Raw genomic sequence first — 25,363 nt, 5'->3', positions numbered from 1 at the left:
CCACTCCAATGCAACCCTCAACAAACCGGCCTCCTCCGTCATCCCTGACCGCGACGCGTCCCCGCTCTGGCCGCCCAGTAACCTCTCTTGACGTGCACAACTCGCGCGAAGCAGACCACCAGGACGACATTTCGCTCGTTCGCGTACCTTTCTCTTCCTGGGCGAGGGCTCATCCAAAAACGAGCCCCCCTCCATGTCTCCGTCCTCGCTGATCCTCACGTTCGCCACTCGGAAGCCGGCGCCGCCGCCCGAGACGCCGTCGGCGCCGCCCCCCCTTGCAGCGCCGCACAGGAACACGGGGGGGGGCTGGCCCCCACCGCCGGCGGTGGCGGTACCGCCAGCGCCCCGAGCTTCCCATGTGCTGTCGGCCTGGCAGGCGGGCAGCGGCGGCGGTGCGGCGTGCTCACTCGACGGAGGCAAGCGTGCTGGGAGCGTGCCGCTAATGCCGCGCGCCTGCGAGCCGTTGAAGAACGTTTTGGACGCGGCCTTGGGCTCCTTTGCTTTTAACGCCGGCCGAGCGAACGAAGCGACCACGGCTCCGTGCGCCGCACATTTCCCCGCCGCGCCAGATGTGGCAAGAAATGACGGTGGCGGCGGCGGTGGCGGCTGCGGCTGGCCACGGCACCTGCCAGCCATATCAGCCTCGTGTTTCACGCGTTGGCGCTGTTGCTGCGGAGGCTGCTGCTGCCGCTGCGGTTGCTGCTGCGGTTGCTGCTGCTGCTGCCGCCCGGCGGTCAGGTCGTCATCTCCGCGCTGCTCGGAGGACCCGGACTCGAAACGGAAGGGCAGGATCGCATCAAGAGCCAGCGGCTTTGGCGACGGCGTGGACGGCTGGGAGCGGCGGTCGGTGCTGGACGCGTCCCAACCGCACTCGGCCACGCAGGAAGCGCCGCCGCCGCCGCCTCTGCCGTCGTCACTGCCGCCGCAGCTCACAGACGTGGCGTCGTGCTCGGGCCAGGAGCTGGCACAGAAGACTGCACACGCGCACGTGCAGAGCGAGCGGACCGTGCCGTGCCAGGTTAATTGTGCAGGCAGTGTACGTCACGATCTGGCATCGCGCGTCACTAGATGGCATCACTACAACGGCGGGAGTCACAACAAGCCACACTAATTGTCGCGGGGGATGCATCCCGAACGGGCGTTCGCACCGAGCGATTCATTGTACGTAGAGGAGGCACGCGGGCAAGAGGCTCATTGTAAGTGTCCGTTGTTTAATGCTCTTGTGGAAAAGTTGAGAATAATTGCGGAGAAGCGAGTTAATGTCGAGGCTGACGAAAATCGGATGAACACAACTTACGGTGGATGTAATGATACAGATAAAAAAAATAAGAAAATCTATGTTTACACTCACGACACGTGCATGGAATTATGGACCTGAGAAATGAAATATTTTGAGTTGTGCGTTTTAAATACGACACATTCACATGATCCCTATTGCCATAAAGGCCGCTTACTTTCACCACAACACTATGGCAAAACACTAACTGCAATAACACACCACCCAACAAAGCCTTTATGATTCAGTCTAGCAACACATGTGCATGCAATTTGGACTACATTCTAATAACTTTTGAAATGTTGGGAGAATTTTTTCAAAAACAAAAAAAGTGTGGATACTAGTATACACATGTGTGTATGAATCCTAGCAGTATTGGACTAACATGTGATGGTGAAACACGAGATCGCAAAGTAGAGGTAAATGGACGGCAAACTGTGTTTACATTAGTAAGAAGAAAGTATCAAATGTGGATTTCATCAGCTGAGACAGTTTTACTCAATTAAGCGCAGTCATTTCTCATTTTCCCCAACTTTCGTTAGGACGGCATTTAAATCGCGCACGGGCGAGACGGAAGAACTGGCGCATGAAGCCAACTGGGCCGTATGAAGAAGACCTGATCTCACCCCAAACTAAATAAACGCAACGTCAGCGCAACACAGAATTACTCGACATGCCACTGCACATTAAATCCTGGACATCGGTGCACTTATCAATGTGATTAAGTTAGAATTTTTTTTGCTTTGACAATAGCATGTAAAAATAATAATAAAAAATACATTATTGATTTTGCTGCACATAATGAAATATCTAACAATAAAAATAAAAGTCCGTCCCTGTGGTGTGGAACGTTGATTCCCGCTCACAGCCAAGCGAGTACCTGGTGTGGGTGTGTAAACGTCGCCACTGGGGAGAAAGGTGGTTGTGCGCGGTGCTGGCCACCCACCCCCTCGTGTGCCGTGCAGGCCTTCATTAGGTGCTTGCTAACGGCAGTTGCCCCTGTTATTGAAGCTATACGGGGGGGGGGAGGGTGAATATTTTTCTTTGTTGGAAGGTACCACACTGCAACTGATGAGCCCTGCCACTGGTGCCTTACGACAGCTTGCCGCTCGACCAAACTCGCAATCGAACGCGCCGGGCGGTTTTGAAACGTTCAATCCCGCCAAATCAGTTTGAGCGTGACTAAATGCGTACTGGATTCCATTATTTTATCGTACATTCGAAAAACAAATGTATAAACGGATCAAGGACACTAATATTTTTCATTCACGGCCTTATGAGTGCAAAGCTTTTTCACAACTGCTAATATTGGTGGCAAATTACAACTGCCACTTACAAACATTAATGCATCAAAATTTTATCGCTCCGAAATGCGGTGCCTGGCTTGTACCGCTAAATTTAATTCGCAAAAGGTGCAGGTCCTCCAACTCTTACCCACGCTATCTTTCCAGCATCTATTTTCGTGCTTTAAAGAAGGACCATTGTTCGAAAATGTCACCGATTATAGATTTGGTTCCCTTTTCAAGGCAGCGTTATTGATGAACGGGTTGAGTTTTTTTTTACTGTGAAAGGGTTAGCAGCTGACAGCCAACAGTGCCATTTCAAATGCGGTCAACTCTCGATTACACAGGGGCAACATTCGGGAGGTGGGGGGGGGGGAAGGATGGGCTTGATAATACCAAAACGAGGATCATGCAAAAACAAGTATTAGATGCCGGCATGTTTTTCAGTCACGCTGGTACCGATTTACCGAGCCGCGGCGAGTGATGCGCAGCTACCAACTAAACCAGCGTGTAAGGGAAAGACCTTTTTATTCATTTTTTCGCAACAACCACGATTAAAATCGGCGACACGGGATAATCCACGAACGGGTGAATCGAGTTTACCCGTATGGATCTAACGTATGTGTTGTTTGAACTGCACTACTGCCAGGATATGCCCCCGGAGAAGCGGCGCTGTGAATGGTTGCAGAAACCACAGTCTGCCCAATGACTTAGCGATGCTGCAGAGCGGAAAATACTCTGCATTATTTCGGCTCTTGTCCTGGCACAACCCCCCACAGCCCCCGACCCTGTGTACACAACACCCCTCCACCATGGTTTTGCATTGCACGGCTGACCCCCTGAGAGAGAGAGACCCCCCAATTCCTCGCGAACTTCCTCAACCCGGAGAAATGTCAGTGTCCGGCGGAAGGTCAAAGAGCAGTTGGGGTTACTCACACTTGGGGGCTGGCTCCGAGGGGAGGGGTGCATCCGGGGCATTGAAGGCCGGCATGGTGAGGGACCCCGGTGACGCGGTAGGGCAGCTGGAGGACAGGCTGGTCAGCACCATCGCGGCCATCACGTGGTCCATCTTGGGCTCATTCCACCCGGTCCTGCTCGCATTTAAAAAAAAAAAACATTGAGTGAGCGAACGGGCGAACCTTATTTTAGGACTTGAGGAATCCGATGAGCTATGAAGCTCTTTTTTTCGCAGATGTCCCCATAGCGGCGTGCCAGAAAATGACAACAACAAAGTTACAACAACAAGCAAGCAAGAGCACCGTCGTTATCATCATCATCATCGGTCGTGGTGATGCAGCCCGATGCAGAAGTCCACTTCTGGTCCCACCCCCACTCTTTTCACCACACGTTAACACACCTTGGTGTTACTCAATGAGAACTCTACAAATAATTTGGGTCCCCCTTCTCTACGGCAATGGGATGCTGCTGTGGTCTTATGGTTATCGTGCTGGACTTGCAATCCAGAGGTAGCTGGGCACGATGACGAGCGTCACATCAGCATACCATGTGCACGTAATTGGTATGCGTCACTGTTCTCCCCGACACCTCCGATTCAACACACACATGTCCGACTTAGCTCTAGACACGATTGAGATGAGAGATTCATTAATTGATTATGTACATTTTTTTATGTTTATTAGGATCTGAACGAGTCCATATTTGATTAATTCCAATTTTTCATTAATGTGGGCCCCTTGGGCTTCTTTGGGCCCTAAAGCTTTTACTTTGTTTAATCGTCTGTTAGTTTGTTTGGACAGTGAGAATGTTAATGCATTTCAACCGTAGTTCATGTCTCATTCTGACATATCATTACCAAGTTCGTTCAGAAGTAGGAGGCATAAAACTCAACTCAATAACTAATGATAATTTACAGCCTTTTGTAAATCCACTGCTAGATGAAGGCTTCTCCACAAAGTTTTGGTGGTGGTTTGAGTGGACTTTAGCATGCACTGGTCAGTGTCGCTTAAGGAGGGTTGACCCGTGCAGAGATCACGTCGGTAGCCTTACAGTGCCGTGCGCCAAACCACTGCACCACACTGCCCACAGCTCTACCCCAACTCTGCTCATTTCAAATCGACAGACCTGGCTGTTACGTGTGATTGCATGCTTACAAATTAGCGTGAACCAAGCGTGATTTTATCTTCATGGTTATTTTACCCAATGTGCACATGACCATTACATGTTATTTACATTTTCTCAAATGTTGGCTTGGGGTTATGACCCCAGCAACCGATGACCTTCGCTCGTGAAATAGTGTCACGTGGACACTCCCAAGGTCAGCATTGTAACAGATGGTGCGGCTTTAATCGCACTTTACGGCAGATGCCACACTTTTGACAATTTCCCTTTTTCATCCCAAACCTTCATTTTAAATTCCACTAGCCCTTCATAAAATCGGCAGAGGAACACTGCCAATGGGGGGGGGGGGGGGAATTGAAAAAGGGAGCAAGCGCAGCTAGGTTGGGTCCAGCACCGGTGTACTTTTTACTGCCGCAAAACAGACGTGAGAAGAGATCCAGCGGAGCGTCGGTGACACGCGAGTGCGAGCTTGGCATTGCTCAGCGGTGTGAACATTTCTAAAAACACACGGCCACTAAATATCATCGTCATCGTCAATCATCATCAGCCATGTTCCCCTCCGATGCTGAATGAAGAAGGCCTTCTCGTGTCATCACCGTACTTTGGCCATGCTGGTCAGTGAAGACTGGAAGGATAGTACTTAACAACAACAATGGACGTTGCTGTACTACTGCAACTCTTGCCTTCTACGGTGGACTGCCACGGTCCATAGCCTACAATAACCTGCCACGCATAGTGGTTGCCCATCCAAGCACTAGCCAGGGTCAACGCTACTTCGCTTGCAAGATCAGGTGCACTCCCGATTAGCACTGTTGGCTACGTACGGTGTGAAAAGATGTTCAACACACGTGCATACATACTCCAGATGAATTGGTAAATTATGAACATAAATATAAAACAGATTTGTTGGCTACTTGTGACAACAACAATAGGAAGCCTTGGGCATTGAACCCAAATTACTGTTGCGTTGAAGTACACACACACACACACGAAGCTGTGGTTCATCATTAACAGTGGTTCCATATATCACAGTGTCAACACAGCAATAGCATCTACACACGTACATATGGAGCCAGCCGAGCCTATTTTTAAAGTAAACAATAGCATCACACACACACACATTCTGTAACTTACCTTCCCTCGTCTCAATTACATTTACGTGGCGACAATCTCGCCTTGTACGGACGAGCCCAACGTTTTCAGCGAGTGTGCACGCGCAGGCATTTCAATGCAATGAAGTTACACGGTGCGGTGCGGTGCGTGCGGGGGGGGGGGGGGTGAGACTGCCCTTGACTTTCAAATACAGCACGAAGAGTCCACATTACGTACTTGTGCCAGCTACTGCCATGCACAGACACCACGACGGGCAAGCTTGATCCCCAAGCAGCACAAAATGATCCACGCCGGCGCGAATCGACGCGTGGGCCTGCTCGGCTCGCAATGAAATGGCAATGTAGCGTTCTGACCCCGTGCCCCTACTGCACATCTGTGAACAAGAGCTTCGTAGCTCATCGGATTCCTCAAGTGTAAATAGTCCGATTCTGAAAAATGTGACATCACACGATACAAGTTCCCGTGATAATATAATTGTACCGTCCGTTTTGCAAACCACGATTGTATATTGTCATTGTAGCTCATTTCGTCTTCCTGAAAAAAAATGTATTCCGACTATTTATCGGTGCCAGAGATAGATTAGACAATTCGTCACCTGGGGCCAAGTGCCATCAATCAATTGAATGCTTGAAAACATGTTTGAGTAAATGTCATAATTTGAATAGTTCATTTTGTGATTAGTTGAGTTATGGTTAGGGCAATTGATAGCACACGCGTGATACGTTGTTATGGATTGTGCAGTTGAATAATGTTTAAATCATCCGTATTTTTAATGGAAGTACAGATGAGCAAAAGACAATACACCGAAAAATGCGAATTACAAAGTTACAGGAAACTGAGTTCGTAATAGCAATCTTCATATCATGAAATGTAATATCGTCTCACCAGAGGACTTCACCGCAAACCTCGTGCCTCCCCACGGTTGTGTTACAGGGGGCTTCTTCATTCACCACGCGTGCCAAAACAAACGCAGACATTTTATGGCGAAATGTTTTTTGGCAAGCCTCGTTTGCAGACACATTGAAACGATCGTGGTATTTTTGTTTAATTTCATCATGTTAACAAACTCAAAAGCATTTTAATGGAGGTTAAAGATAGATACACGATTAAATGTGTCCCTTTAACATTTTTCAGTGCTTTGTGTTCGTCCAGTTCAAAGTTTGAATGCACTGGCTACGATTAGTTTGTTAAAGCAAAAAGGGAAATCAAGTGGCGATGGGAAGGCCACATCAATAGAACGACAGATGAGCGATTAGAGAATAAATTAACTGTGGAGTGGACAGAAACAGACGGTAAAATTAGCAGAGGAAGAGACTGTAAAAAAGAGCTTTTTAGCTTATCAGATTCCTCCAATACAAATAAAGATTATGTTATATGGGAATTAAATGGAATAAAAAAGTTGAGGCCACTACTGGACAGGAGCAACTTAGGAAAGGAATGGAAGAAAATAAGGAAGTCCTTTACCCATCAGTGGGGTATGAGAGGCCGACAACAACATTAGTTAAAATAATGTTTGTATATATGTAATGTTCAAGGTTACACGGTCATCTCGTACAGCATCTTCAGATAATCTGATCGTGCAGACACTTCGTACATTTCAATTGGGAGGGAGTAGGTGGAACTCTAGTCAGCGCACTGCCCTATGACCCTGGTAACCGGAGCTCAATTATCAGCCAATGCTGACACCATTGGCGAGTAACATTTGAACCGGCCCTGGGCTTCTCCTTTCACCAATTGACACTGACCAAAAGCGGTGAAGTATGGTAAAAAAAACCAACAACAACAACCCCATGACCGATTTGGCATACGGAGGCTTTCATCCAGCAACAAATTTGACAGTGGGGCTGTAACTATTATTTATTTAAAACAATTTAAATTATTATTATCCTTATTCCGTACCATCTGCTATGGTGACTGTTGAGTTACAAGTTCACAGTATGAGGGGCTAAACTATCGACACCTGCTCGTTTTACAAACTGCAACTTGCACAACATAAGCTTATGAAACCGACAAAAGTTAAGTAATATTGGCCTAAGGTTGGTTAATAGCGTTCACTTACATGGAACAAGCATCTTTTTAAGAAATCCCAACTTTAATTATGGTCTCGTAAAATGTCACCGCTTCCCATTCATGTGCGCAGTTAAAAGTTACTGCATTGACTTTATATTTTATTTTCTCCCCAGCCACATTTTGCCGCTGGCAGCACCGAGGAGTGCGTTTTTGGCACCGGTCCCCTCCTCGGCAGCCCGAGTGCGGTTCACCTCGGTTGACTCGCGTGCCTGCGAGCAGCAGCGGCGGCGGCGACAGGCCTCGCCGTTCGACAGTGCGGCCTGCGTGCCACGCCACGGGCCCTACAATCTTTTATCGTCTGAATTTAAATTAGAGTGGTTTTTTTTTTGCACATAAAAGTTCACCCTGCCCGCCCGCCCCCCCCGCCACTCCCTATTTTAGTCGATTCCGCGCTATAGGTCTCGCGCCGAGGTGTAAACAGTTTAAAAACACGAACGGTTTAAAGCTTTTTTGAGTTGAGACGCACGCATCGGTTACAATCTCTCACGAAATCCAGTGCCGTAGGAAGAGCCGGTATTAAAAAGTTTCAGGCAGCACAAGCAATTGAGCACAATGGAGGTGATCGTGCCAGAATTTGACCTCAGTGGCGTTTCTTTATTTAGTTATTTATACATACTTCCGCCCCAATGTTATTCCCACTGGGCTATCGGTGTGGCGTTACCAGACTAAGTATCCATTGGAACTACAAAATAGCGGAGCATCCCTTCACAACGGAGAATGACTTGCAGAAGCAGATATCACAGCACTCCTTCTGAGACCACTTCCAGTGACCACTGCTCCACAGTTGACAGCAGCACCTTCCCACCCCGCCACCGGCAGATATGTTTCGCCAACTTCCATTCAAGAAAACATTTTTGAGACTCAAAGTGCTGAAAATTCATCCAAAATGAATCGTGGGGTTATTCGATTCCTTTTATTATTATTATTATTGTTGAGCAGTCATTTTATTAACCACAGGATTCTCAGCACTCAGATCTGAGCCAGCTGGCCATCTCAAGAGATGATCTGCATCATAAGACCGAGTGTTCATCCAGAGGTCTCGCTGTGCAGTGATCACCCCATGCAGTGGAAAAATGCTTTTTGTGTTTAGTTTGTTGTCCTTGCCCCGCATCTCCGATTAGCATGGCTGGCTGCGTACAGTGCGAAAGAAGTTCAACGTACATACCAACTGCCCGTGGTTGGAGGCGGGGGGGGACACAAAACATACCATGCTACCAAGGAGTGGGGGGTAGGTGACCATACTTCACCACGCCAGTCAGTGCTGGTTGCGGGCGGGGTGGGGGTGGTATAGAAGTACAGGACAATGGATTGTGCTGCAACTGCCATCAACTGCACGCATCACTTCCATTACTTTCCAGGACTCAACCCTGCTAAGTTTCCTGAGATCTGACGAGCTTGATCACATTGTGGACGATTTGGTGGTCATAGGGAGAGAGGCGTGCCCGGTAGCAATCCCTACGCTTTCATTTTAACACAACGGAAAGTCCTCGGCATTAATCTTATGAACAACAACAACAATAATGACGATACACCTTTATTACTCTAAGCCTCAATGAGTCTTAAGACTCGTCTAAAAAAAAGGATACTGCAGTGGGATGTTTGGGGAAATTGAGTCGATGAGTCTTTGCATGTGGGAGGTAACTGGAGTAACACCAGTCCAATGGAGGGGGGGGGGGGGCAACACTAAAAGAGCTCTGCACAGATGGATTCAAGAACCCATGAACATACTTCAATCTCCTTGGCCATGTGGGTAGCAGAGGGCAGTGCAGAAAAATCCACTGGTTGTACTTAGTACCCCCCTGCCGCCAAATACGCACCGACTACTGTAGTGAAGTTTGGTCAAATAACTCCCACAATCCACACAGCGGGTGGGAGTGGGGGAGAGGAGGCCCTCATCCTGCAGTGAATTCTGGCCACCTCGTAGCCCAAAAACAACACTTGGTATCAAGGCAGTCTTCCATCAATGTACCAACCAGGCTCTGGATCTGCTTAGCTTGAAAAAAACCCGACAAGATTTGAAGCATTTGGACCGATTTAATTTGCAATTTTAAAAGGAGCACAGCACTTAAAAAAAAAATCTACATTTTTACCAACAGAGTGCATTTTCCATCGGGAATCCCTCTGGGAGTAATAACTCACGCACTGCATTCTTCTTTGGGAAATCCCACATCCAATGTGTTCATTTTTCTGTCACTTAGAATTTGGAATAACTTGTTCCATTCTTTGCATCGCATAAGCAGGAAAACAAAATAAGTGCAATTAACAGCTGATGTTTTGCTTTTTTTAAAGTTAAGGGGCAAAAGTTAAGTTCAACAAAGAATATAGAGTAGTACAGTGGAAGCCCATGGGAACAATTTCAAAGTGGCTATCTGTGGTCAGCGGGGCCTATTGAAGGCTTGTTTTGGTGCACCAGATGAAGCGTTGAAACAACGCGCGCACACAGTGCACCGTATTGACTTTTTCTGAAGCGAGCAAGGGACGCTGCCTTGGTTGCAATAGTTAGCACCCTGGAATTGCAGATCTGAGGTCACAAGTTCGATTTTAGGGAAAGGCAGTTGAAACTATAAGGGCAAGTTCCTTAAAAAAAAAAAAATTCGCCCTGCATCTGTCCACCCAGAATTTACATATCGGTACACCACGGCTATTCCATCTGCAGGTCACAAGTGGTGGGGTAAAATATGGGTAGACAGACCTCTTCCAAGATGTCTGGCCAGCGTGAAAGAGTAGGCAAAATACCCTCTCGGTGGGCTCTCTTCAGCTCCCCCTCTCATGGAGGCCACTCACCAGCAGTGGCATGAGAGAAAGCTATTTCAGGGCTGCACCTTTACTTGACCACTTCACAACTTAAACTATTGGCAAAGCACGACTTCAAATGTTGTTTTCCCTCAACTTGCGGAGCAATGGCACCTCATTCTGGGCTGCATCCAATCCCTGCTCCATGAATGCTTGGAACTGCTCCCACTGTGCCTTGCTATGTGCCAATGCCACAGAAAACTAAGAAGACCGTGCGGTGCCGTCACACGTACGCAGTACTAAATAGCGCGTCACACACCCAGAGTACTGAGCAAAGCGCCACACGCAGCACAGCAAACAAAGACAAAGATCCCCCAGTATAGTCTTAACAGACTGTTGGGGGCAAGTGTTGTTAGCGAGTAGCACCTATCCTATGAAGGCCGGCACAGCACACGAGGGGGTCGGTGGCCACCACCACGCCCTAGCCGCCTTTGGTCGCTCCAGTGGCGATGGTTACACAATCGCACTAGGTACTCATTTAATGCCGAGTCGACCTAGGGGAAGCCCAGAACCGATTCGGATAATCGTTACTTGGTGTTGGCCGTGAGCAGGAATCGAACGCGTGCCGCCGGGGTCGTAGCGTAGTGTGCTAACCGCTACAGTACCGCTTGCCACAGTAGTAAATAGTGCGTCACACACCCAGACAACTGAGCAAAACGCCACACGCAGTACAAAGCTGCACGACGCACACACACAGATGCAGTACTGGCAAGAACACTACGCACGCGCGTTTACTAAACAGCGGGGATAGAAAACACACAGCGGCAACTTAAAACACTACAAGCAATGCGAGCACGTGAACGCCCGACGGGGAAGTCGTAAAAGCAGGGAAACTATTACACACGAATTCAACTATGTAACGATGCCAAAACAATGCAGTTAACTCAAGTCATCTCCTTGCCTCAAAAGGAATCAACGGGGTAACAGTTTGAGTCTTTCTTTCAGCACGCCCCGATTCGGTGAAAACTCCACGTTCCCATGGTGGGGGGCCAGAACACACGGCCCGCCAAAATAGGTCCGCGACTTAAAATTGTATCTAGTCCACGGGCACACGAGGCCTACAAATTAACAGCTGGCAAACGATATTTCTCAATCGATGCCAGCATCTTAGCCCACACAAAAAAATCGGTTACTCGAGGAGAATATTTTCAACCTGGCGAACGCTTTCTAATTTTAGTGCACTGCCACGGCCAGCGAGGCCCTCTTGCAGTGACAGAAGCGGACCGAAGTTGCGCGTTAATGTACAAAACTCTTATTCGGCCCTCAGTAAGGAAGCAGTTCCCGCCACGTCTGCCTCTCGGGAGCTCACAGCCCGACTTCCCACAAAAGGCCACCTTCTGGTCCCCTGCTTTGTGTTTAGCTTGTTGTCCTCCCCCCGCACCTTCGATTAGCACGGTTGGCTGCGTATGGGACGAAAGAAGTTCAACATACATACATCCTGGTCGCGTATATGAAACATTGCCGTTTTATATACTTGATGATCGGACATATTCGCCTGGATTTTATACCCGTGTGTCATTTTTTTGATGCCCGAGTGATGACAGGTTGCTGAGATTCGAAACTGGGATCGAAACCCATAAGAGCTTCCCACCGAGAACTAAAGCCCCCGACCCACCACCATGCCCACGCAACCGGTATCGATGCCGCGAGAGTCAACGCGACAACAAACGCTTTTGTTTTCACTTTAATTAACTACCGTTAGCCAACAATTTGTACTCTTTTGAAACCTCAAGTATTGTTATTATGGAGCTGCTGCTGCAATGCAAGGAGTTGAATGGGGTCCCCTTTTCTGTTCGCCAGGTCTTTGAAGTATATAATTATAATGCATCTTACATTTTGGCACAGAGGGGATGGTCCGCAGGCCAAACAAGCGCCAGTTTAGATGAGCGGAGCAGTGCCGAGAACAAGATTCACAACGGCTTTTTTTAAACGCTCACTTTCTTCAATGGTTCATAATGAATATATATATTTTTAAACATCATGGCAGATGCGTCGATTTACACGTGCGATTGAATGCAAGCGACACGAGTTCAACGTTACAGTAGAAGTTATATACAAGTGTAATGACGACTTGGACGCACTTCTCTTGAGATTGTTTCTTTATTAAGAGGCCACGTGCTCACACCCGGACAGGTGGAGACCCCCACTGCAACAGCCACGAGTCTCCCGCCCATTTCCCTTATATACGGTGAGTGGCCACGCCCCTATTCCCGAACGTTCTCGCTGGCCCGAGACCACTCGCTCTACCACTGTCCTCCTACGTCAACTGGCCATGACCATATTCTCGATCATTCCCGTGGCCACTAGTCCATTCGCACTGCAGGCCGACTCCCCTGTCATTACCTCCCGTGGCCACAAGTATTTTCGCACCGTAGGTTGACTCTACTGTCATTACACAAGCAGCACTCCGTACGTAAAGTAGTGTACATGTATCACAAGTTGCACTTGGCTTCCTCCCCCCACAAGTGCAACGTAAGGATGTGTTGCGTCTATGAGAACTGTGCTCACTGGAGATCTGTGAAAAACTGGACATTGCCGGGCATCTGTGATTCCTGCAGTCTAAATAAATATTCTTATTATGCTAATATCCAGCATTCGATTCACGGTCCGCATGATTTGGACGCCCTATCATCTTGCCGCAATCCACCGATCCAGACTCCCAAAGTCGACGGCCTGCTCGATTGCGCCATCAAGCCTGGCCATACATTTTGAATCTTGGCTTTAATAAAAAACGGATGAAGCCCTTTCCCTCGCTGCCAGCACACTTCCACAAAGGGGCCCCCTCTACATTTGAACAACATTTTTTGCAAAATTAAGTCAAATGTCCCTGCCAACTCTCCCCGTCAACAACACGCAAGCAGAGGCCAAGGGAGAATTTACTATTAAGCCGGAACGACGTACGCGCGGATATGTCTGCTTCTTGTACGGCATCCCTTCGTCGCTTGCGGTGCGCACGGAGAGTAAAAAAAAAACACGGCATCACTGTGCAAAACACACCGCTTCCTTGTGAGCATCGCCCAGCCACGGGGAGTTCCACAACTTGACGGGCAGCTCACGGCACAGCTCAAGGAAGTAGAGCAGATGTTATTCAGGTAAACCGTTAGGCGACGCAGAGCCGACGCATGCATCGCGCGGCAAGATTACGAGCGCACACATGCCTTCGGTCGCAGAGACCCGCGGGAGCCGTGTTAGCGCGCACCCATTGCGCTCGGCACGGCATGCCACGATGAGATTGTAACTAGGCGTGCAACATTCTCTCCGGTCATATAAGAGGAGTCGAGATTTCGTTATTATTTGTGCACCACGCGCATTCCCTTCAACGCCGGTGAACGAGTCGCGTAGAGTACAGCGCCGCATACCCGAAGTCACCAAATCCAAGCCGACCGGCAACCCACCCAGCAATGCCCAGCGCCACGCACGAAGCTCTCAATTCCATAGATGTTTACCAATCACACCATTTCACGCGCAATGTGTTCTTAACCTTGCATACATTCGATTACAGTACTTCTAAAGTACAGGAAAGCATGTTTATACCGTGTTTTTACGTATGTTGAACTTCTTTCGCGCACCGTACGTAGACAACCGTGATAATCGAAGGTGCGTTTAAAGCAATTTGCGCTTTATTTTAGTCCTGAAACATGTTTGCGCATAATGGCGTAACAAGTAATTTCTATAAAAAGTCAAAAACCAAAACTACACATTATTGCCTATACTTCGGTACCCAGCGAGTTGGATATGCCGCGCTGCCCTGTATTATATTGTATATAAAGATATACATAATTTACAATCATTTGTCAATCCACTGCTGGACCAAGTCCTCTAAGTTGCATAACAACGTGTTTCACCATACTTCACCACACTGGTGAATGTGGACTGGTGAAGAGGTGACTGACGGGGGAGACCCTAGGACCAGTTTAGAATGTCACTCGTCACCCGGCGTTAACTGGGACGGCAAATGAACGTTAATCGCCGGGTTCACCGCGCACTGCATAAACTACTATGGGAGCAGCCAAATAAAAAAAAAATCTGATATTTCCTTCTCACGAAATTTGCAATTTTGCGAGCTTAAACCATCCATTTCGCATCAACAAGTCGAAGCGTTGTCGCACGCGATAGTGTAAATAGTGTAAACAGCTGCCCGGTCGCAGACGCCGCACAGAGTGCCGGTGCAGACCCCAAAGGTTTCGCACAGAATCAAACTTTAGCACTGGTCAGCAGCCCGAGGAGGAGGAGAGGTGCGAGGTTATTTTTTTTACGATAGCATTTGCCATCGGTGTTATTCACGGTGCTGGAATCCACACGCCCACACGTCTCTGCAACGTGTTCGAGCAAGTCGGCTGAGACAACAATCTCGGTGCAGTGGGGTTACGCACGTTGAATACGCAAAAAAATGAGAAGCCAACCAGAATGAACAATTTACATTTTCAGAATCGTGCAATTTAGCGCTTTTGTTTTTGTAAACAATATGTGCAATTCTCCTTTCCCCTTATTTGTCGTTTACGCTTCGCGGAGAATTTCACACTTTGGATCCGTGGCTGAAATAATAAAAACGCCTCTTCTGCGAAGAGAGTGCCCGAGCTGGTAATAAATAGACTGTGCGGAACCGCTAGGCGTTGCTGCCGAAACTAGTTCATGCGGAGAGGGGAAAACACATTCCCGCTCGGGCAGTATTCAGGGCTGAGCCAACGAGAAACAGAGCCAATGGGAAGCCAGGAAGCGGAGCATTCCCGCTCTACTCAGCTGTGTTTATTGTCTGGACCTTATAATTCAAGAGGAGAGACACTTACAGTGGGCTTAGCTATTTATTGTGCAGGCGGTGCAACTGCACCGCGCGTCCACGGGCCGGAGGGGTCCAGGTGCCGGGCTTTTTATTGTGGCAGGGCCCATGCCAGCCACGTTACGCCACCGAGGGCATCTTATATTACAATTTGGGTGCACAACTGAAATTATTGTTTTCATAACGATTTTATATCACTTTACAAACTGAATAATACAACAATTTCAATGTACACAGCGTCTGAATGCAACTTCAAATGTCAGCGGTGTAGCGTGGTTCACGTGTGCTCCGGTGCAAGGAGTGCTCGTGCGGGAGAGGTTGCCCATTGGTCAGCAGTTCGCTGCCCTTCCCGCACAACACCAATCAGCACGGTTGGCTACGTACGATGCTAAAAAAGTTCAACATAAATATATACGTGTTCAGAGTTGGGATAAACTGCACAAATCAGACAAACACAATAAACACAGCTCACACATTTTACGAACTTATTGAATGGAATTTTTTTTTACGCTTTTTCCAAGGTTGAAAGCGTTTACGAGTCGGCTCTGTCCGTCAATCCGTGGCAGGGAGGGGCATCGCAACTCTCATGAGCACGATCCGGCATGAGCAAATGTTGTGTCAACTTATGTTGCCGTTAGGTGACGTTGGTATTGAAAAACCGGACAAATTGAGCAAGGGGTTGCCCAACACTTGGCACACATGTGCACACACAAACTAGAGCAAAAAGGACTATTTTCAACCAGGCAAATGGATTTTGCCCCTGACCAACACCCCGTCAGCATACTGTACTGCGAGCGAGATCCTGTCGACGACACCACTCGTTGGAAAGCGTTACATTATACACGTGTATATCGTAGTTACAACATGCGGAAATTATAATTGTTGACGGATATAATTTTTACAAAACCGCAATGAAAACTTTCCCCGTGGACAGCTATCAACAGGTGAATTCCGACAGGAATTGGGAGCGCTCTTCAAAAGGGGGTGTGTGTGCAGGTAGGCAAATAATAAAAATATAACCTAAGCACAAATTCTTATGCTGACATTCACAATACACAGGTGGAATTGTTTATAGGATTCATTTTTTTGGACGACCCTTTTGAAAGCTGTGCTTACTGATTTAACAGATCACTACAATGGAAGTAAAAACAATTTGTGCAAACAATAACACGATAAAAATAATCTTCTTTGGTTCTTTCGGTAAAGTCAGGTAGAATGAGAATAAAATAATAAAATAAAAATAAGACGATAAAATTCTCACGACGTTTCGGCCACAACACAAGCGGCCTTCTTCAGGTGAAAGAATAGAACTGTCGGGACGACAGAGCTTCAATGAGTGCTGCTGAGATTCGTGGCGTCTTTTAAGCTCGGTGATAGGTGTGAAACAGTTAGAAAACAGGAGAATTTAGCATTGAAATAGCTAGGGATTTAGCTTGTGACAAAAAAATAGCTGTGTTAAAGTCAAAGTTTACATGTCAACATTGAGGTAGTTTATATTTTGGTTTTCATTGGTTTTACCATATGGTATTCATTATATAGTGTAGTGTATACCCAGTTGCTTTGTGATTAATAGCTCAGCTTATTGAAGAATATATTAAGTACAATTATTATATTGATGTAATATAGACTTAGTTTTTTCTCACATTGGTTTACTGTATGATAGTTGGGTAGTTGGAGGCCATTTAGCGTCTATATACTAAATGCCTCTGTTGATATGTAAACTTTGACTTTAACACAGCTATTTTTTGTCACAAGCTAATCCCTAGCTATTTCAATGCTAAATTCTCCTGCTTTCTAGCTGCTTTCTATCACCGAGCTTAAAAGACGCCACGAATCTCAGCAGCACTCATTGAAGCACTGTCGTCCCGACAGTTCTGTTCTTTCACTTGAAGAAGGCCTATTGTGTTGTGGCCGAAACGTCGTGAGAATTTTATTGTCTTATTTTTATTTTATTATTTTATTCTCATTCCACGTGACTTTACCGAAAGAACCAAAGAAGATTATTCCCTGCAGTCACGAAAGCTTTAAATCGAAAGATAAAATGTAAAACAAAAATGTACAATCGAACGTCGACTCCTCTCCCACCCGAATGGCGACTAATCATCCAGTTGCCATGGGGGAGGCAGGGAAAGGCAGAGAATAATATTACACCCAAATAAAAAATAACTAGGCTTTGACTGCTGCTGTGGTGTACCACACACTGGACTTGCAATCCAATGGTCGAGATATTAACTACCTCGCCTGGTAGACAGGAGGTCGCGGGTTCGATCCCGACCCCTGCTGTATATTTAGAGTTTGCATGGTCTCCCCGTGGTCATGTGGATTTTTCTCCAGGTTCTCTCATTTTTCCCTGCACATTTAGAATCAAAATGCGTTCAGAGTATTTGGCTGCTATACATTTCCACGTGATAAGCCACTTCACTGGGTTATCATTTGTAACCAGGTTGCTTCTGAAAAAGTGCGCCTTACCTGGTAAAATTATAAAGAGTTTAAATAGTCTATAGGTCTACGTGTGGTCGGGTAAAGTGTGGGTGCTCTCGAAGCTCTTCCAAGACATCTGGCAAGCGTGGAAGAGTAGGCCAAATAATACTGTCAGGGGGGGGGTGAAGGGGCTGTCGAGAGCTCCGTTGAAAATAGCATCATAATGGCGGTGTGAAGGTAGGTTAAATTTTGATTGAAAGCTTTCGTGACTGCAGTAATTCATATTCTTAGCTCTTTCGGTAAAGTCACGTTGAAGGGAAATAATAAAATATATGTAAAACAATAAAAATTCTCGAAACGTCGTGAGAATTTTTATTGTTTTATATATTATTATTTTATTATTTCCCTTCAACGTGACTTTACCGAAAGAGCTAAGAATATGAAGGTAGGTTGTTTATGCCCTTGTATGTACGTATGTAGAACTTCTTTCGCACCGTACATAGCCAACCGTGCTAATCGGAGGTGCGGGGGAAGGACAAGAAACTAAACAGAAAAAGCAGTTCGAAAGAAATTAGATTTCAATATAGATGGTTTAAAAGTGCATAGCCCCAGTGGCTTCCTAATATCGGAAGAGCATTCCAGACGGCCACTGAAGCGCATCTGAAAGCGCGCAATGCGGTGACCGCCTTTGCTCGACGGCCAGCCAAAAGCCGCTGCGAGGATGACCCTTGGTAAGTGCGGACAAAGCGTCGGCGTCTGCATGCTAGCGTGGCTGCGATTGACTGGTCGTTCGATGCTCTCGTACGGTTTTGACTCGTTCGCAGGAGGGGGGCTCTCTGAAGTTCCCTCTCGTGGATTACCCTTCCGCCAGCAGTGGCCTGAGCAAGCAACCGTAGCGCTGCAGCACCCCTTTAACCCGATTAGCATTGCGTTCGGGGAGTGACTGCGCGGCTCCGAGGCTCTCCTGCGCGTCGTCGCGACACCACTGGGCCGGTGTGGCGGAGATTTTGGATTCGGTGACAATTGGGTGGCGGGGGGGGGGGCGAGTCAAACGTAAAGACATGGCCTCTTCAGTCCACAAGTGCTCTCGTGTGATCAGTTTACACGGCGACGAGCACGCTCACTGCCAACCGCGCACGCGTGTGCCGTGCAGTGGGGATGGGGGGGGGGGGGCGACGATTTAGCGATTTAAAAATCGTCTCTTTAAGTTCAGCGAATCTCGCGTACGAGAAGTGACATCGTTGTTTTTTTTATGCACGCGTATGTAAAAAAGCTTGCATGATGCTGTGCAAAAAGAACGTTATAGCTCATCGGATTCTTCCAGAAGAAATAAATATTCGGATTTTCCTGCATTTACCACTATGGTGAAACGAAGCAGCCACGATGTCGCTTGTCACTAATGTTGGCCGCAGCTGGGAAATGAAATCCCAACGATTGCTGGACAAGTAGCACAGTGCGCTAACCACCATTCCCCCCTCTGCCCAACTCTAGGTGCATACAATATGGTATGTAAAAACAAGATTTTCACGCAAGAACGGGTTTTTGTATTATATTACACACAATGACAGTGGAGAGATTTATAAACCTATGTAGCCATCTGCATGTCAGCCAGAGGCATTAATGGGAGTTGACTAAAACATTCCAATGCATAGGACCAGAGAGCTCGGGGAAAAAAGTTGGTACCACCGGCTCTGGCTGCCTTCCCACTTTGCGGTTTCCCGCGCTCCCAATTCGATTGATAACTCTGCGCGCTATAAATGTATGCAACATGTAAAAAGTAAAAAAAAAAAAGTATTTTTATTTATAATTCGCTTCAAACAAGCGAGTCACCAGAACGGATTGGGAGGTTCATCTTACTAATGCTATGGTCGCCGAACAGACGCTTCAGTTTGGATTTTGGAGCCTTTTGGCATTTGAACCGAACGTTAAGAATTGTAGCACGTGTTCTGGCGCAACTTGGGCAACCTGCCAGAACTGACGGATCATAAACACGCACCAGTTTCGAAGGCATTTCTTTCAACCTTCTATTGTATGGTTTGGCCGTCAGTCACGCGTAGGGGCGTCGCAGAACGTGCACGCGCCGGCTCGCTGCTGCTTGACGCGTCGTCGTCGTCGTCGTCAGAGCCAATCGCTCGCTTCCCCGTGCACCACCACTGTGGCGCTTTCACCACGGCACTCTCTCCCCACGTTTTGCTGGCATGTGACAAAAAATTGGGTCTTTAATAATACTTTAAAAGCGACAACGTAAATGGTTGTCTTTGATAACTCATAAACGGTCATAATGTTGAAAACTTGGGCTCGAATCAAGGCAGCCACCCAGGGTTAAACCAGGTTCGACTGTAGCAAGTTTCATTATCTAGGCCCGCTCACCAACGAATGCACCAAAAGACCAGTATCTTAAAACGTCCTCTTTCTCTCAGGGTGGTAAAAATGTCTAGATAAAATACTTACGATAAAATAATTGTATTTACTGCCATACAACAAAACATCTCTGTAAGAGGGTGCATAGAAACATCTAGCACCCCCAGCACATAATCAGGTCACCTATTTAAACATAAATAATATATTTTTACCAGGTAAGCCCCACTTGAGCTCTGTAGCTCTTTATCAGAAGCGACCTGCCCACAAGTGAATCGCTCAACTTAGTGGCTGATCATGTAGATATTTATAGCAGCCAAATACTCGAAACGCACGTTTTTTTTAATGTGGAGGGAAAAACCGGAGGGCCCCGGAGAAAATCTACGGGACCACGGGAAGGACATGCAAACTCCAAATATACAGGTATCAGGGTCGCGATCGAACCCACGCCACCATGGTCACGGTGAACCCAACACAAAACACTCCATTTCGTAGGCGAGGGGGGGTAAAAATTTGCCGGGTGAAGGCGTGATGGGCTGAACCCCTCCTCCCCCCCCCCCCTATTTAATGCGTGGTAAAGTCAGAGCATGCAAAGGAGTCCGTCCGGGGCCAACAGAATAAAGAGTCGAGCCAAAGGAACAAAAGACGTGGAACAGAGAGAGCACTTTGCAAGTTCTTGAAAATGTACATTTCCCACACAAAGCACCCTTTTGATATACAGCATCTGATCAATTTCTTTGTTGCGATAACTTATTTTGTTTATAATATATCCATAATAGAGCTTCATTGGGTTAGATCGCGTAAATATAAATTTGTCGTTAAACCCGCCACAGCCAATTAGTAAGGTTTGCCAATTCGTTACTAGAATAGCACACCGGTGTGTTGGACAGTATATCCACAACATTTACAATTGTACAGCGTTACGGGAATTGGCATGTTCTGTTTACGTGACAAACCTTACAAATTGGCTGGCGGGTAGTGGCGGGTTTAACGACACATTTATATTTACACAATCTAACCCATAAACCTGTATTATCGATAAATATTATTCATTTTCGATTCATCTCAGGGAGCTACCGATGGAAGTTCTGTGCCCAAACTCAGCCGCCGTAGCAGCGTGCAAGCGGAGACTATTTATTTACGAAGCCGCTCTCAACTATCACAGTACTCGCTTTGCTACGTCTATCCACTCCCCACATCCTCCCCTCCCCACTTCTACCAAAGCTTTAATTAGAAACAAAAACACACGGAGGGGGAAAAAAACACCCCACTAATTCCCCAACGGGGTGAACACTGAACTAATTAACCCGCGTGCGCGACTGTGCGGTGTGTCGGCACGTCTTGGTTGGCGAGGGCGGGCAGCGGCTTAGCTAGAGGCGTTTCAAAAGCAGCGTTGGGGAAAGACACCCCCCCAGCGCCCCCGCTCCCCCCCAGGGCCCCGGCTCCCCCCCAACACCGAACCTCCACCTGTGATTGTAAACGCTACCCGCTCGGCATGCTGGCACCAACGCGCCTTTGAATGGCACAGCGTGCCTCGGCGTTGTTGTTGGCACCACTTTTTTTTGATATACCCAGGAACAAGAACAATGACCGGCGGACGCGGAATCCAAGCAGGTGTTGGAACCCCGGTTGGTACTCGAGATGGCGACCACCAGACGTCGTGAGTGCGAGGCTGCGAGGAAAGTGCGCCTTGCGCGTTCGTGGCCGAGAACCTCTCCTGACGCCGCACTCCCACTGCCTCCCACGTGAAGCCGAACACTCATTAAATGGTAATGGACAAACATTCCGACGGCAGGAAGTTCCCCAAAGAGGGCTCTCGAGACTCTCCTGGATAAATCAATGGTGGTGGTGTTGTTGTTGTTATCACCGTTTCTACTACTACTACTCGTCCATAAGTAGCCGAGTTCAGTTACAGCAGCATGTGTCCGGGGTCATTTGGTGTCAGCCCGAGCACGATACGCTTTTCGGCAGACCATTCGACGATCCCGAGGCCTATTTAAAGAGAAGGCTCAACGTTGGACGCGTCACGAAAGCCAAACCGCCTAATTTTCACTCATAATGCAACGGTGTGGGGGTCTCTTCGGATTGGCAATTAATTCTGCCCTTGCGAACGATACGCTTGCGACGCCATCAGGAAGCACCGCACCGCAACGAGACGTTTCGGTTACAAGCTGCAAACACTGGATGTCCGGTTGATTAATAATATAAGTTTTTGGGTGAGATCGTCGTGTGAGTAAAATAGCAATATGTGTGTGTCGTACACCCCCCTCCACCTGACACACCCGTGTATCGATTGTAATATTTTAATGTGCAATTTTACTGAGGGACCGTGGAAGATGGGTCTGGAACTGTTTTTGCTGTTGTTTTGCTGCCTTGCCCAAACTTGGAAATTGGTGTACTTATGTAATTTGAACTTATATACTTTATCTATTTGATGTATTTATTTTAGTGATTTTATGAACATGTGCAGTTTGAACTTATTTCGCACCATACATAGCCAACCGCGCTAATCGGAGGTGCGATAACTACCTTTCCTAAACTTTGCACAACTATCGCATACCCGTTAACCCACACGGTTTACCGGTATTCTTGTACAGGGAATTTGAGTTCAGGTCCATAGGGCGTACAGCCGTTTCAATACGGTAAAAAAAGTGTCTACAGTAAAACCTTGGATTGCGAGTAACTTGGTCCTGCGAGTGTTTTGCAAGACGAGCAAAAATTGTAAATACATATTAATTTGATAAATGAGCGAGGTCTTGCAATATGAGTAGTACGTACACACTTTGTCTGCCAAGCGTCACGTGATCACAATTGAGATACGAGTGCTTTGATATACGAGTGCTTTGGATTACAAACACGTTTCCGGAACGAATTATGCTCGCAATCCAAGGTTTTACTATATTTGTTTGGTGTTTCTCCCTTGTGATGGGACTTTGTAGGATGAACGTTGAGATTTATAAGAGGCACGGGGTGACCAATAAGGTCTGAATTTAAATAAGGTAGGCACTGATAAGAGGTTGACAGGCATGCAATCGTTTTTTTATTGATTGTTGTAACTTTCTGACCTGCCCCTACTGGACACGTGTTAAAAAAAGAGCTTCATAGCTCATCAGATTTCTCCAGGAAAAATAAAGATTCCGATTGAGTTATAAACGTTGTCGTGTGAACAAACGTTCTAATCTATTGCTGCTCCGGCACACAGGGGTGTGTGCTGGGAGCACAACTTCGCAACATTTAGCAATATCTTAAGATTTAACTGTTGAGAGATTGCTATTCAACTCACCGGTAAGCACTACTGAAGCGGTAATGAAATGGCACGTGTGTTCATCACGTGCCGACTTTGCTGATTGGTCGTGTCGAGTAGAGGAGGGGGTTTAACTTAACATTTTACTTACGCTATCCGACTTAAAAAAATACGAATCGTAATAAAGCATGTGTGTTAGGCTTATCAGTTTGGATTACAAATGCTGCACATAAAGAACAATCTCCTGCGATTTTAATGATAAAAAAATTAATGTATAGCCCTATGCTCAAGTCTAGGTTCAAGAAGCGCCTGCTTTTTGTGTTTCGTTTGTTATCCTTCCCCCGCACCTCCAATTCTCACCGTTGGCTACATACGGTGTGAACAAAGTTAAACGCATATACAACAGCCTCTCTCTCCAAAACAAATGTGGCCATCGTTTCTGCACAACATCAAGATTCTAATGCATTCAGACACCATGTAAATCCATATTATTATTATAATACATAGGCCTCCCCAATGCCACATTGCTCAACGGGGTAATTTAACCATACTTCACCGCACTGATCAATGCAGGTTGGAAGGGGGAGGGGGGTAAAACTTGGCATTGGTTCAAATAAAACCCACTCGCTGGCGATACTAGCCGAGGTACGGGAAACAAAAACGCAGGTCGCTGGGCTTGTAGCGCGGTTCACCAACTGCTCCATTTGCAGCTCTTGCCCACCTCCAGCTGGACATGCGAAAACTACTGGACATCAGTGGGAAAAGAGCAGCTCTATAGCTCATCGAATTCCTCCAGTATAAACAAATATTCTGATTTATGCAAAGCGAGGGACAAAACTTGGAACATGCGCCTCACTTGCAACAACAACAAAATCACTGTAGCCATCCCACACAACGAGCAGATAAGAACCGCAGCAGCATGTGACACCACTGCAAGCCAGTTGCACACTCACTGTTTACACATCCCCACCCATTTTTTTTACAGCAGCGTGAAAAATGATGTAGGTCCATTTCACATTTTTTTTCCCGCCTCCAAAATTGCATAAAACGCACGATTAATGACATCAAGGCCATTCTGCCCCGGGACTGCCCGCATATTGTTTACCCCAAAGCACCGTAATTACAGCATTACTGTCGCAGTGGGTTTCTAATATTACCGCGGCAGACAAATGACAACTGCCGACACGAAGCGCAACCTCCAAAAAGTAAAGCGCCGGCAAAGTGGACCGAGCGACTAGCTCCCACCGCGACACACCGCACATACCCCAACAAAACACACCTCACAAATAAATGTGGATCTTGCCGAAAAAAAAAACCAACGCCAAGGTCGCATTAAAAAAAAAAGAAAGTAACACGAGACGATTTGCTAATTCCCAAAAGGCAGATCTGCGCTGCGATGCGATTCTTATCTGCGCCGCTTGCTGCAATTCCTCGGCCAGGCAGATGAGCGTGCGGGAAAAGCGCGATGGGAGTGGGAGAGGGGGGGGGGGCAGGCATCGTCTTCCTCCGTCCGCTGCCGCTGCCAAGGCTCTGGCGCACACGCATGCCGTGTCCTCGCGTACCCTGTAACGCAACGCCCGCCTGGAACGCACCCTCCCCTCCCCTCCCTCCCTCAGGCCGGCGCGGCCAAAAAGGAGAGCGGGTCGGCCATTTCGGCGCCGCCTTGCGAACGTGAGCAGGCGGATGGCGATGGGGGCAGGGGGGGGGGCGAAAGTCCGTCCGTCCGTCCAGAAAAACCGTGCTGCCGCGGCGAGAACGTACGGGGGGGGGGGGGGGGCAACTGTCGGCAAGCTCACGACGTCCCCGATTTTGTGGTGCTTTGTTTAAAAAAAAAGGGTGGCAGGTGAAAGATTTGTCTTACCCCCCCCCCTGCCCTCAAAATAACCGGTTTAAGTTGGTTGTGTTTTTGTACGCCGTCGTAATTTCTGAATGGATGGGAAATTAGGTTA

General features: G+C 47.4%; 1 protein-coding gene across 5 annotated transcripts in view; it reads right to left on the bottom strand.

Moving 5' to 3' along the window:
• The window catches only part of LOC116941655 (uncharacterized), a 76,659-nt gene that overhangs the window by 21,870 nt on the left and 29,426 nt on the right, over nucleotides 1-25,363 (bottom strand). For 4 of the 5 annotated variants that reach the window (XM_032952958.2, XM_032952957.2, XM_032952954.2 and 1 more), the window contains exons 3-4: nucleotides 3,496-3,650; nucleotides 148-974 (exon numbers count right to left, since the gene is read on the bottom strand). In XM_032952958.2, the coding sequence (XP_032808849.2) occupies nucleotides 148-974; nucleotides 3,496-3,650 (982 nt within the window). Of the gene's footprint in view, nucleotides 1-147; nucleotides 975-3,495; nucleotides 3,651-24,693; nucleotides 25,126-25,363 lie in introns of those variants that run through there. The other variant, XM_032952959.2, reaches the window with a different exon arrangement.

The sequence above is a fragment of the Petromyzon marinus genome, chromosome 12, assembly GCF_048934315.1.
Source record: "Petromyzon marinus isolate PM22_M1 ecotype Great Lakes invasive population chromosome 12, UKy_Petmar_22M1.pri1.0, whole genome shotgun sequence".
In the NCBI taxonomy this organism is placed as follows: Eukaryota; Metazoa; Chordata; class Hyperoartia; order Petromyzontiformes; family Petromyzontidae; genus Petromyzon; species Petromyzon marinus.
This window is presented reverse-complemented; position numbering and strand designations above follow the sequence as displayed.